We start from the raw sequence: 15,286 nt of genomic DNA on the forward strand, positions 1-15,286 counted from the left end.
GTAATAAAAACAGATGTGGCCAACCTGTATCCATCTTGTGAACCAGAATCCGAACTGTGAAGAATGGAACAGTTTTTAGTGAAGATGAAAATCAATGAACTCTTTCTATGATTCCCAGTAGCCAAGTAAGATTTTTGTCAAATCTTTTGGAGATTTAAACCGCAAACCCATCCTAGCTCTGTTTCCCCCCTTTTCATTCAGAGCCACAAGCTGGACTCCAGCATACTTTAGCTCCTATAAGACAGGAATTGATGTGAGCCGAGAAAAAGACATCTTCATTTGTTGGTGCTCTGAATATGTTGGAAATTTTCTTTGCGAATGTTGGAGAAAGCTTAGCACTTTCCAGGTAGGTGGCCTCAAATTGGTCTCTGTTTTGTATTCTTTACATGACTGGGGCAAAAGCATATTTCTAAAAAACATCTGTTCTAAAAAACATCCAGGGAGTTATGTGTCTAATCCAATGACAACTAACAGGCTCCTTCCAAGATAGCTGATCCTCTGCCTCTGATTTTGGCATTTATTTAGAGTACTGAAAAGGAGCCAGTCTTGAGGAGTTTTGCCTGCTCATGCAACACATCTGTCTGCACTGCCTGGAAATGCAAGGTAGGTTGGTTGATTGCTTTGCCAGTAGATCCCCATTAAACGCATCCATAACCAGAATCTTCTTACGGTACAGCCACATCAGGTTTAAACTAAGAAAAACATCCACACTTATCCACCCCTCGTGAAAAGATTAATTTGCAATGGCCTCAAGGGTACATGTGAGGAAACACTGATGGTGCAATGATGTCTTTGCTGGTACACCTTTTTAATGGACAAGATAAGAAAGCTGAGATTAGTGAACGCTGAATGCTCAATCTAAACCCAGCCTGCTAAGGCCTCAATAGTTACAGATTTAATGGTTTATGAAAAAACATCCATGTGAACCAAAACTGACCAGAAAGTAAGTGGAATGCAATTAGGAATCAAGCACCTAAGACATGGGCAGAAACAAGCAGTAGTCAACATTTTCCCAGAGTGAAAGTAGAAAAAAAAACTCCTTTTTAAAACTTAGAATCAGAATTACACTTCTTTTCTGAGCAGACTAACACCTTAAAAGGGAAATACACTATCAATCAAAATGGACTACAAACTTAATCACAACTCCTGGATAAGGCAAAAGGCAAGCAGGCTACTGGTAGCTAAACAGGTAAACTGCTGAAAGTTTGTATTATAATTACCTTCTTACAATTATTACACTCAAGTAAAGAGTTTGAAGTGTATGGACAGATTCCCTTTGAGACAATCTATTCGGTGTAAGCACTGTGAGGGAACTCTTACTATCTACCCTGCCTATCAACTGAAAGTCATAACATTTTCCAGATTAAGAATCAGGAACCATGATTCTGGAGATACACAAAGTAATAGGCATATTGATAACTGTAGATCACAGAGGCTGAGCTCAAAAGACATATCAGAACTGGTAAGCTAGCAGAACATCTAAGTGGATAAAAGCAACAATGATAGAGGGTGGAGTAGATAACCCGAGATGAACAATCAGTGTCATTATAAAATGGTGAGAGTAACAGTTTGTGCAGTTTCAACCCAAATAAATTATTGAGAAAAGAAAAAGACAGAAGAAGGTTGTGCCCACCATGAGACTTGATTGTGCTGCGCAGACTGTATTTCCAGGTTAGAAAAGTGGTCTGGGGAATTTGTGGTACTGCTGCAAACCAAGATGATGGATATCTAGATATGAACATAGCTGAAGAAAATGAACTACTGCTGAGGTTACAGCTTTGGAAGGGGTTTAACATTTTGAAATATTAGCCAAATACATTAGAATGAGGCTTTACGTTGTTAACTGTGACAAAAGCAGTATGATGGATCTAATACAAATACCCATTTCTATGTCTGGCCACAGTATATGCTTGGTTCAGCCAGAATCAGTATGTCGATGTATACTTTGGGTCTATCTAAATTGTTTGATGGGTCTCTGTAGGCAGAGACTGCATGGTCTGATTTATGATCAAGTAAAAGCCAACAAGTTTGCTTTATTGATTACTGAATATAGTGACAAAGGCAGTAAATAGGCCTCCCATTTTACATAGTGGATAATTTGACAAAGCCTCTAGACAAACTGATTGTGGAAAGCCTCATGTTTTCCAATTAGCCAACAGTGCACTAAGAACAGACTACATTTACACAGTTAGTTACTGTGATTGTTCATTACAGTACATGATTTGCATTCAGGTTAACCGCTTGAATGAAGTGGGTTAATAGTTCCGAAACACTGTATTACCTCAGTAGTGCAGATGATGTGAACAATTCATCCACATCATTGTCAAAGAAATCCTCACGGTGATTGCTTTAAAAAAAAAAAAAAAGAAAAAACCTGGAAGTGAAGGGTTAAAGCCTCCATTTCCGGAGTTTTTTTTTTTTTTTTTTTTACTATGATGTGCAGTGGTGGGAGAGGACCACTAAGGCATTGTGACTGACCCTCACTCTTAAAGCACCCCAACAGGCTTTCTGTGCCCATCCTCCACCCACACTCAGGGGCCAGGCAGAAAGCACACTAGATCCCATTTAGATGCAGATATGAAGTGCGCAGAAATTATACAAAAAAGGAAGGAGGGAACACTAGGTAGTTTCCAAGTTTAGACGGAGAGTAGCTTCTATATGTAGAACACCCTACAACATCACTGAAACTCTAAATCTGCTTACCTCGATGTTATATATTTAAATACATTTTATTGTTTTGGGGTGTGGCAATATGAGGGGGGGGGGGGGCTGTCCGGTCATTGGGCCTATCCCCAAACCCCTAGAGCTCCAAGAATGTTCCTGAAACCCTGTGACCTAGAGAATCTCCATGCACTGGCAAGCAAGAGGACATCTAGATTGTTCTGGCCATGGTTTGGACATGGGCTGGCACGGAGGGCTAAATCCAATGTCCAAGAAAGCCTTTAAATCCTGGGGATTTCTGAAACCTAGCGACCCAGATGGATACAGCATGGTGTGGCCTGGAAGGATCCCGCTACCTGTCCTTCTAGTATGCCCAGTAACCATCAAACTTAGCTTAAATCATGCATTTTCTTACAAATCATATGATGGAAAGTTCTGGGATCTGCAGGGAGCCAACAAATCACTAATACCCAAGCATTCACACATTTCTCCCCAATAAAAACAGTACCTCCACTTGTGTGGGTGGGCATAGCTATCACCTGTGACAGGAACGGATGGAACATGTGACCAAATGAAATTAATGTGGTTTTGGCATGGTCAGTTCCCAGTCACAGGCCATAGGCCCAGTCACACAAGTGGGGTACTGTTTTTATCTGCAGAAGTGTCAGCACATTGGGTAGAAGGAAGTTTGAGCACTCCCTTCATATTGTAGTAGTTTGCTCACAGAAATGTAAGGAAAATGAGTGCTTTTAAACAAAGTTTGAGGTTTACAGAGGGTTTCTGGGTAAGGATGCTCTACAAAAAAAAGACAGGTGTACAAATAAACACTCTTCTAAACTCTGTCTTGGGCACATTTAAAAAAAACGCATATGTCTCCTTCATAACCATTTTTCATTCGTTAGATTTTACAATATGAATTGAAGCTTAGTAGATACACAGTGATAAAACTTATGCTTCAGCTCAGTTGTTGGCTCTGGGTATTTGTACTTTTAGACAACAGACAAACACTATACATACTCAGGACAACGGAGGGGTCTTACAAACATAATGGAATAATCCTTTTGTAAATCGGCCAGCAGCACAGAAATTTACAGATGAAGTAATTGCTACCCATTTCTATTTTTTTCAACTTATCTGAATTCATTTTTCACTTCCTGTGAACATGTGAATTTGAATGTGTGGGCAAAGAATAATGTACATTAAACTTACTTTGTCTGTTCTTGATTGACGCCTGTTCTTCCTGGATGTTTGTTTCCGTCGCTCGAGCAAAAGCTGTTGCTGTGGCACAATATCCATGGTGGACCAGATATGAAGATACCATGCTGGGGAATCATGCAACAAGGAATTTATTATGCAAGATAATATTTTAACAAATACTGCATACTAAAAAATAAATAAGATTATTTACCTTTAACACTAGTTCTCCAGCATGGGGCTCTAATTTTTATTTTCACAACTCTGGCCAGAGAACACTGGTTTAAAATTCTATGATTTAACTTTCAAAATTCTTTTTGTTTTCCAAGCAAATGCTGGCAGAGAACAAAATTAAGCTTTTAAATCTCTAGCTCACGCAGGGCCGTACCCAACAAAGCACACCTCCTCTGAAGTGTTCTCGCTTCTATATCTTGCTTTAAAAGCAAGCTGTAGAGCTAGCCTTCCGTTGAGTGCTGAGAAGAATGGGAAGCTATATGTGCTGGAAAATATTAATAAGAAAACTTCTCTAGTATGATATTTTCCTTATTATATACTAAATACCAATTGTAAACACTCACTGACAAAACCAATACATACTAAAAGAAATATTTTTCAAAACTGCACTATTACACACAGCGCAGAAAGCATCAATACATGTTTCCATTAACCTTGACGTTTAGATTACAGGTAGCAGACGGGCGAGCTTTTATTCCACAATCTTTAATGCGTCATCGGCCACAAATCAAGGGGACAGGTTTACCAAGACCAAACCAATAAATGCTCCCCTCAGTGTAGATTAAGAAATGCAATCACCTTTATTCCACATTCACTCAATCTCACAAGACTCATACACAACCCCCAACTTAAAGGGTAGAAAACTTGAATACTGAAGTACTAGAAAGTATGTATAAATATGACTTTAGTTTGCAAAAGCTAATACATATAGTGCTGTGTTTAAAAATTATCACTAAAAACATATTTAAAATGCATTACACATTCCAAAGGGAACATTTTAAGACAAATCAATCTGTGTGTGTGTGTGTGTGTGTGTGTGTATCTATATATATATCCACAACAACTGGTCTTAAAGCAACGCGCCTTACTGCTGGTGCAACGTTAGGGCAAAGACCAGCAGCCCTCATATATCCAACACAGAAACAGACGTCGCACTCCTGGAGTCTGCCAAATTAATTTTCATTTATTTCTCAAGAAAGCATCAGACATCACAACGCATTTCGACATTACGTCTTCTTCAAAGTGATATAGTCTGTGACACAGATTTCCTCCTCTCGTCCGGATTCATAGACGGCATTTCGAGATAAGCAATGCAAAGTCTTAACAGCTGGTGATAAAAACCTTCCCTCTTTGTCCAGGCACGTGATAAAAACTTAATCACTGTTCACAATCACTAGTGCCAACCCCCTAATCAGCATTTCAAAGCACTTGCGGTAATTCAATTAAATCATTCTTCAAACCAAGCATATTCCACTGCTGTTAATTGCCACCTTAATCACTAACAATGCCAATCAATATCCTCAAAGTCACTACATATGTATGCCAGGAACACGTAAAAGTTTGATCCATATAACTTACATGATGATCCATGTGCTGCATTCTGGGTTTAGAAGTCCATTGTTAGATTGCAACAAATCGCACCTCTCAAACATGTTTTTTCACCTCCAAAATTGTAATAATATGCTTGTTCACGGATATTAGTAATACGCTGTGCTGAATCATAACTTTTTGGTTCCTCCGATCACATTCCCCAAGTCTTTAACTTCAGACACTCATTATATACCGGATTGCAAAAAAACGTGCCGGATAATGTTCGAATTTCAAATGGTTTACACTTAATTCAAAACTCCGTCCATTGCTTCCTCAAACGCTTTCCCCAAAATAGACTGAAGTTAATCTTTCCAGACCCCAGACCCTCTTAATTCAGGGCCACATCGGCACAATCAAGCTGCGCGGGCCTCCTCACAAATTCAGTATGAGAAGTGCCCTTCATTCCATGGTGTCGCAAGGCGTATTAGAAGCCAAAAATCCAAATCTTCCAGTGTACCATACACACGCAGAAGATCGGTATCTCCTCGCTCACTGATGATACCACAGTTCGCATGCCGAGCGATGTCCCTTTTGACAAATACCATCCATGACAACTGGTCTTAAAGCAATGCGCCTTACTGCTGGTGCAACGTTAGGGCAAGAACCAGCAGCCCTCATATATCCAACACAGAAACAGAAGTCGCACTCATGGAGTCCGCCAAATTAATTTTCATTTATTTCTCAAGAAAGCATCAGACATCACAACGCGTTTCGACATTACATCTTCTTCAAAGTGATATAGTCTGTGACAGATAAAGAAGATGTTTAACAAGTATTGGCCTGCATTAAAAACTGATGAAAATTTAGCAAAAATTATTAATGATTATCCTATATTTACGTTTAGGAGATGTAGATCCCTAAAGGATACATTAAGCCAATGCTTGATACCATCACTGGAGAAGAATGTGATACAAGGTTTCTATATCTGTGGAAAGTGGAAAGCATGCAGATACAGTCGTAATTGTAAAGAAATCAGATTCAATGGTAATTTTAAACCATTTAAAAATCAGGAAACATGTATCACGTCATTCTGATTATTGTGTTTATGCCTTGAAATGTCCCGGTGATAAAGTTTACATGGGGAGCACTATACATATGGCAAAAAGAGAGTACTGGAACATATGAGATACATAAAAAATGAAGATAAGTCTTATTCGGTAGCCAGACACTTCAAAGAATACCATGGCGATAATGCTAATGATTTCAAATTTGTGGTGCTGGATAGAATAGTGCTAAATGTACGAGGTGGAAACAGAACCTTAGAGTTAAGGAAATTAGAATCTTGTTTAATTATTGAATGCAATACAATGGAACCTGATGGATTAAATAAAGATGACGAATTATCCATACATTTGATTAATTAGAAGCAGAATAAATAACAAAACAGCTATGAGCAGAATTTGGCTAACAGTGTTATGAATGCATTTGGAAAAGTAACGCTATAAATGTAGTGACATAAGTATTATGTTTATAGCTGTTTTAGGTGGTTTTGTATAATTTGCTATAAATAATGGTGCCCATGTGCTTTTTAATTTTATTCCTATTTTTTAATTTTCTTTTTCTTTATCTCTACAGAAGGAAAGATTATTATGACCTGGAAGGGCAAAAGAGCTATTATATCTGATAAGAGATCGATTGGTGAAGTTTAATCATTGATTTTGTAGATAATTTTATTGTTTAAATTCAAAATTTGAGTAAGAAACTGTACTTAAAAATATGGTATTGAAGGAGGTGTATTTATAAAAATTGTATCTTATGATTATAGTAATCAGCGATTTAAATTTGAGATGAGGAAGAAGGTGTTAGGAGTCAATTATTAGAAAATTAGTTGTTTAACACAATGCATATGCCTGAATATCCACAAAAAGAGGTTCTAAGATGGCCGCCGTATTATGGAGAATGTTATGAGTCAGTTTTTTATGTTGTTAGCACTTTTGCAGTAATATATGGAAAATGAAGTATGGACTATGATAACGCGTTTCGAGAGTCACAGCTCCCTTGTTCACGAGTAGAGTATTTATGTTTGTGTGCCACAATAAAGAGATCATGTAAGAAGACACCGTGTAGCAGAGGCGTCTTTCTGCAAGGAGGAAGCAGTTTGTTTGAAATTTAGGGGCTTGCGACCCCGTCTCTGCCGCCTGTCAAGGGGTGCCAACTGTACGCGGCTTTATTCTGGTTTGGATATATATTTTTATATATATACATAATAATTAGTCACCAAATTGCTGCTTGCACATCGCGGGCTCTTGCTGCCAGTGGCGATGAAAGGAGTTTAACAACCAAAAATTCTGAAAATATCTCCAACAATTTGATCCATTGCACCCCAGGAAGTTATTTCAGCTTTTTATTCTTTCATCATAAAACGTGCTTCTACCACCCAACGCTTTTCAACCTAAAAAGGTCTTTATCACAGGTAAACAGTGTCTCCTTTCACTACACTTAATTAGTTCCTCACCAATTGGTTATAATATTGCATTCTGGGGCATGTAATTTTTAGACAAAACCAATTCTCCATAATTTTCTTTCTTACAAATTGGTGTATTACATTTTTACAATGGATTGATTGTCATGTTAGAATGAGTTCATTTCCGTACTCATCAATTACATATCCCCATGCTTCACTATGATCTTCTATTTTCCTTTTCTACCATCAAAACAACTATTATCCTTTGTTATTATATTTCCACCATTATTGGTACTATAGTTTCTAATATTCATAGTGTGGCATGTTACTATATGAGTGTAGGAGTGGACGACATCCTTATTCTCCCATATAACACTTGTGAATTAAAAATATAGATTTTCATTCTGCTAGGCGAAATATTTACAATTTCTATACATTACAATTCTTTATAAGTTAACAAAAAGTTCCTCGTCAGCGTTTATCCCAAAAGGAGTCTTCGTTTTTAATTTAACAATATATCTAGATTCCAGACGACGTAATTTCAATGTTCTATCGCCCCCTCTTTCATTTTCGGGGACATGCGCAACCCCAAAGTACTGCATATTTTTCCAATGATTTTTATGACATTGCCTGTGATGTTTAGCCATTGCATAGCTTAAGTCATTATTGTTGACAGCTCTGATGTGTTCTAATATACATTTTTTCAATTTGCAAATTGTGCTGCCTACATATTTCAAACCATATCTCTCCAATATGTGATGTCACACTACCATTCTTATGTTCATGGTGTTGTCTGCTCTGCTTTAAGTGTACACTGTACGACTGACTGGACTATTGCCTTTACTGTACAATGAGTAACTTTTATAAAAAAGCCTTTTTTGGGAGGAAAAAAAAAAGTGCTTCCAAAAAGTTGCTAGAGAGAGGATGGTTCATTGAAGAGCCTCTAAGAACAGCATATCTCAGCAGCTTTTGTATGGTGCAACAAGCTTCCAAGATGACAGACTGTGAATGTTTGGTCAAACATGAGCAGTGCCACTTCAGTGCTTCACAACAAACAACAAAATAGACTGTAACCAAATAAAATAGGTCATGATAGACCTTAGCAAATGTGGCACTAAGATCCAAAAAATAAGTACTGCAGTCCCACCTCGATCCAGTAACATTCTAATACCACCTGTGACAACAAGAAAGCAGTCTGCATGCTGTGCTGTGAGTGAAAATTAGCTTTTACAGCATCCAACATGTTAAGTCAGTTAATGAGAAGAGTTGCATATTAATCTCAGCCACTGCCATTTACTCATGCCTAATTCAAGTCCATCGTTTTTCACCCACCACCGCACTCTAAACAAAGTTCCACCCTATGCAAATGAGTACCAACTATGTTCCTCATGGGAATAGTACATCAAACTGGCAGGACAGGCCTCCTCCAGAAGGAACCATGGGCCATCTGTGATAAAACCTATATGTCAGTGTGTTTTGCCTGTCTCACTGGGATCCTGCTAGCCAGGAACCCAGTACTCAGTTTGTGGCCTAATGTATATGCCTGTGTAGTGCCTAACTGTCACTGAGGATCTGCTAATCAGAACCTCAGTGCTTATGCTCTCTCTGCTTATAAATTTGTCACTGTAGGCCAGTGACTTCATTTACCAATTTCAACGGGCATACTGTATTCCCCTCTATAAGTCCCTAGTATATGGTGCCTAGGCACCCAGGGCATTGGGGTTCCAGGAGATCCATACGGGCTGCAGCATGTCTTTTGCCACTCATAGGGAGCTCAGGCAAACCCTTACACAGGACAGCCATTGCAGCCTGCGTGAAATAGTGCACACACTGCACACACTATTTCACAGCCATTTTGACTGCACTTAAGTAACTTATAGGTCACCTATATGTCTAACTTTCACTTGCTGAAGGTTAGGTGCAAAGTTACTAAGTGTGAGGGCACCCTTGCACCAGCAAAGGTGCCCCCAACATAGTTCAGGGCCATTTCCCCAGACTTTGTGAGAGCGGGGACACCATTACACGTGTGCACTACATATAAGTCTATACCTATATGTAGCTTCACAATGGTAACTCCAAATATGGCCATGTAACATGTCTAAGATCATGGAATCGTCCCCCATTCCAAATCTGGTATTGGGGAGCCAATTCCATGCATTCTGGGGGCTCCACCATGGACCCCAGTCCTGCCAAACCAGGCTTGCACTGCAGCTGCTGCCACCTCACAGACAGGGTTCTGCCCTCCTGGGGTCTGGGCAGCCCTGTCCCAAGAAGGCAAAACAAAGCATTTTCTCAGACAGCAGGGTGTTACACCCTCTCCCTTTGAAAATAGGTGTTACAGGCTGGGGAGGTGTAGCCTCCCCAGCCTCTAGAAAGGCTTTGAAAGGCACAGATGGTGCCCTCCTTGTATAAACCAGTCTACACCGGGTCAAGGACCCCTACTCCCCTGCTCTGGTGCGAAAACTGGACAAAGGAAAGGGGAGTAACAACTCCACTGTCCATCACAACCCCAGGGGTGATGCCCAGAGCTCCTCCAGTGTGTCCCAGACTACAGCCATCTTGCTTTGCAAGGTGTGTGGGCACCCTGGAGGGCTCTGACTGGCCACTGCCAGCAGGTGACATCAAAGACCCCTCCTGATAGGTCCATACCTGATAAGGTAGCCAATCCCCCTCTCAGGGCTATTTAGGGTCTCTGCTGTCTGTTCTACTCAGATTCTGATTGAAAGTTTCCTTCAGGAATCCTCTGCAAGAACTTCAGACTCTTCTGACCTTGGATCAACCTGCTCCAAGAAATGCTGTAATAGCAACAAAGTGTCTATAAGAGACACTTTTCTTCAGCAACCTCAGCTCCAAGTCAGCAACTGCAACAGTTTCCACGGTGTGCACGCTCTGGGGACTCCCTGTCTTCATCCTGCAAGAGAAGGACCGAAGAAATCTCCTGTAGAGTGACTGAGTCACTCCCCTGCTCCAAGCAGGCACCTTCCAAGACAATGACCAGTACCCTGGGACTACTCTCACAACAACAAGTGTGCTCCTAAGGACACAGAGGGTGGACATCGACAGACTGTCCTGAGGTCCTGCTGACGCAATTTGCAGGAGGTAAGACCTTGCCTTCCCAGAGAACAACTGTACCTCTGTGTACTGTATCTTCTCCACCTCCTGAGGCCTCTGTGCACACTTTGCAAAATTCCTTCATGCACAGCCTGGCCCAGGACCCCACCACTCCACCCTGCGACGCTCAACTCGCTGAGTTGTTCTTCGGCGGTGTGGGACCTTCTTTTGTTGTGCTCCATCAACCTCATTTTGCACCTCCTTTGAACCCGGATCCTGCGGGCTCTCTAAAGTGCTGAGAGCCCCCTCTTCATCCTCACACAGAGTTGAGGCCCCCAGGTCCCTCCTGGGTCCATCCAGCGCTATTTTGATGAAAAAATGCACTTCTATCATAGCAAATTCTTGTTGGTGCCTTCCAACACAAAATCTCAACTGCAACGATCTTCATGCCGTGGGACATCTTTTGCATCATGCAGGAAACCGCTGGCATTTTCCTAGGGTGCATTTCTGCAGTCTTTGACTAACCGAGGGCTCTTCTTTTGCACCCTCTTCTGGGTTGGCAGGGGCACCTGTCCTTCCTGGAACTTCTTTCGACTTCTGGACTTGGTCCCTTTCCTTTGCAGGTTCTTAGGTCCAATAATCCAGCAGTTGTTCTTTGCAGACTTGGTTGGCTGCTGCAAAATCCCCAAAACAAGGTGTAGTGTGTGCTAACGAAACTTGCAGTACTTTACTCCTGCTTTTCTGGGCTCTGGGGTGGGGTAATTTACTTACCTTTACTGTATCCTTACTCTCCCAGCGATTCTGCACACACTACACTTGTCTAGGGGGGAATTTGTGATTCACACTCCACTTTTTTAGTGTATGGTTTGTGTTGCCCCTAGACTTATTTTCTCCCAGTGCATTCTATAGGATTTCCTACTGTTTGCATTGTTCTAGGACTATATACTTGTCTAATTTTGGTGTCTAGTGTATATACTGTGTATAATACTTACCTCCAGAAGAAGTATTGTCTCTAAGATATTTTTGGTACTGTGTCAGCTAAATAAACACATTTATTTTTGGTAACACTGAGTATTGTCTTTACTTGTGTGTAAGTACTGTGTAACTATAAGTGGTATTGCATGAACTTTGCATGCCTCCTAGTTCAGCCTAAGCTGCTCTGCTATAGCTACCTCTATCAGCCTAAGCTGCTAGAACACTACTACTACACTAATAAGGGATAACTGGACCTGGTATAAGGTGTAAGTACCCAAGGGACCCACTACAAACCAGGACAGCCTCCTACACCACCCAGACCATTTTCAACCTGCTTAGGTCTCATCAGTGAGGTATTAGTTCGAGTCCAGTGGTTCAGTGAGCATGGTGCCCATCTCTGAGCATACTAGTTATTTGGTTTTATGATATTTGTGTATACAATACTCCAACATACAACTTCACATGCAGCAGCAACATATATTAATATGGTCCATGAAAAGGTACAGTGGAAAAGCAAAGAGGGTCTACACAAGTTCTTTTGCCAAGTTTTAGGTAGGACTTTGAAGTGAGGGTTCTTTCTGTAAGACTAACCATGAATAGTTTCTTTCAACAGCATCAAGTGGACACATCATGTGGATAACCAATGTGCTGTGGTCACAAAGAGCAAATCTGTACAAGAGACTACTGCCTGCAAATTGCCAACAACACATCCTGTATGCCAAGGCTGCACAACAACCCTGCTCCAAAAAAGGGAATGACCTTTCTCAGTCAAAGCAGCAGCAGTAAAGGACTTGGAACCTCAGGAACTCAACTACTGTGAAACATTCCAGAACACTTACAGAAGATTGCAGATGTGCTCAGTTATGGGGTGAAACCCAGACTGAAGAGTCAAATCTTTCACAAGTATGCCACCCAAGAATCCACCTTCCAGAACATACTGGGAGTGAGGGCTCGCTCCTGTACAACACGCCCTTCTGGCTGGTGGTTTAAGATCCCTACAAGTATAAGATACAGGTACTCAAAATTCAGTAAGCTGAATACTGGGCTTGACTAAAACAGCATGCTGCACAGGTTTGTGTAGCTGCCTTATTGTGAGCAAGCAGGAAATAAAATGCAGGACATGCCAAATGGCCTTAAACTTTAGGGTATGTCTGTAATGGAAGAAATGAGGGAGGCAGTAAGAGCAGGAGAAGCATGAAGGCAACAGATGAGGGAAGGAAGTACTTAAGTTGAGGAGAGTCAAGTTGCATTGATTCAAGCTGACAGGATAGGTCCTGAGCCACAAGAAACCCTCCATGTACTGTGTGTTCACGATTTATGTCATTTGATATTTTTAAAGTGTGCTATATGAACCCTCTAAGTGATCTAACATGGAAGAGTATAACCAGTGTATGAAGAAGGTGCGAGTTATAGTTAATGTAGTGGGGTGAGCGAGGTGACAACACTGGATACAGAGGTGTGTGACCTAAAATAATGGTATACGAGGGTGGTATGTAACTTACAAATTTAAGTTATATAACTTCAGATTTTCTAATGTTGTCTGGTTTAAGAGTTGGGTTTGTATAAAAAGAACAAATAACGTTTTCGTTACTAAAACTTACCTCTAAACTTTGATTGAGATATATATATATATATATATATATATATTTATATATATATATATATATATATATTCACTTAAAAAAAACAAAGGTTACAGGGACGTTATAGTTGGGCTCACATTTTAAACATACAAAACCATAGAAATTCGCCAGTTATAGTTGGAGATCCCTCAAGTAACTATAACTCATACCCGAAGGCAATTATAACTCGCGACCCTGCCATGCACAGTTATCTGATCAATAACTTTACTGCAGATTATATAGTGACATTATCAATGATGTTAGCAAAGATGTCATGTCTGCAGTAATTTATGGGGTATTTACCAATGTATGGCGATGGCGCGAGTTATAGTTACCTTAGGGCATGAGTCCCTGTAACCTTTGTTTTTTTTCCCAAATTAATTTCTACTTTTTCTTTTTTTTTTACGTAAAGTAACTTATTACTCTACGTTAATCCAACCACTGCCACGCATGTCCTTTGGCCATGCGTGGTGGCAGTTGGCTGCAGGGCCTGGCCTGTGGCCCGACTCTGCGTCCAACTTCCTAACCACCCAACCCCACTCCCGCATTGAATTTGATTTAAGCCCCGGGGATGTGGTGGTTCCTGTGGCTGCTTGGGGGTTGGTGGCTCCCCGCACGGAGTATGATGAATGCCTCAGGGAGGTGGCGGTCCCTGGGAATGTGGTGGGGGGAGAGTGGGGGGGGGGGCTGGGGGGGGGGGAGGGGGAGGACACCCTTTTGTGTTTTGTTTCACAAATGCCCGGGGAGGTGACGGTCCTCAGGGGTGCAAAAGGGGGCACCCCCCGTCTTGCATTTGATTTGACAAGCTCTGGGGAGATGACGATCCCCGGGGCTGCCTCACCTCACACTGAATATGACTGAAGCTCTGGTGAGGTGGCGGTACCGGAGGCTGCAGTGGCAGGGTGGCCTCCCCGGAGGCTTCAGAATTATCAAGCGCGGGAGCCTGTGCTTTTTTTTTTTGTAAGTTTCAGCCAGAGCCGCGAATTGTGGCGAAAAGTTTAACAAAAATGCTTTTTAGCTCCGAGAGGGTCATCACCAGAGCTAAGGGGTCAGGGTGTCCCTACACTGGCCCCCTTTTTTTTTTTTTTAACTTTTTTTTTTCTGTGGCTCGCTGAGGCAGAGTCTCAAAGTGGCTGCCTACACTTCCTTGTGTGTTGGCAGCCAATCAGTTCTCAGCATGAGATCAGGAGGATTTGCAATTCCTTCGCCTCCCTATATATATAGAAATTTGGATTTTGTTTAATTTCTCAAAAAATACTGAGCGGATTCCCACCAAATAACGAAAAGGGCTCTTTCTGGACCTTTCTGACAAATCTGGTGCAATTCCCTCTAGAGGTTCAAAACCCATATGGAAAAATGAATGGGGAAAAGCATTTTGGGAACAGCCCTTTTTCTCGGCCCCCGCTTAACAGACCACCCCAAAATTTTGCAGACAGACGCTGAAGTGAGTGTTGCATTTTCTTGGAAACGTTCATGAAGATTTATCAAACGGCCAAAAACTTATTAGCAAAACAAAAAGTGCTTTTTCTATAGAAACTAGATCCTAACTATAACTACACAGTGGCGACCACCATATACACACACACACACACTCACGTGGTTGCCAGTAGGCAATGATAGTTAGGTTGGTTAGGTCTGCTTTTCCATAGACATAGCGTTTTATGGTTTGCTAATAAATTAACTTTGGCCCAGCCTGACTAATCTTGACGAAGAATTAACAAAAGGGGGGCCCCAAAATGTAAAATCCCCATACATATTTCATAGACTTCTTTAA

The 15,286-nt window shown here is 41.1% G+C and overlaps 1 protein-coding gene across 1 annotated transcript in view; it reads right to left on the minus strand.

Annotated features, from left to right (window-relative positions):
- The window catches only part of RANBP10 (RAN binding protein 10), a 557,257-nt gene that overhangs the window by 240,334 nt on the left and 301,637 nt on the right, over positions 1–15,286 (minus strand). Inside the window, exon 7 of the mRNA XM_069217570.1 lies at positions 3,871–3,983. Within this exon, the coding sequence (XP_069073671.1) occupies positions 3,871–3,983 (113 nt within the window). The remainder of the gene's footprint in view (positions 1–3,870; positions 3,984–15,286) is intronic.

The sequence above is a fragment of the Pleurodeles waltl genome, chromosome 12 (assembly GCF_031143425.1).
Source record: "Pleurodeles waltl isolate 20211129_DDA chromosome 12, aPleWal1.hap1.20221129, whole genome shotgun sequence".
Lineage (NCBI taxonomy): Eukaryota > Metazoa > Chordata > Amphibia > Caudata > Salamandridae > Pleurodeles > Pleurodeles waltl.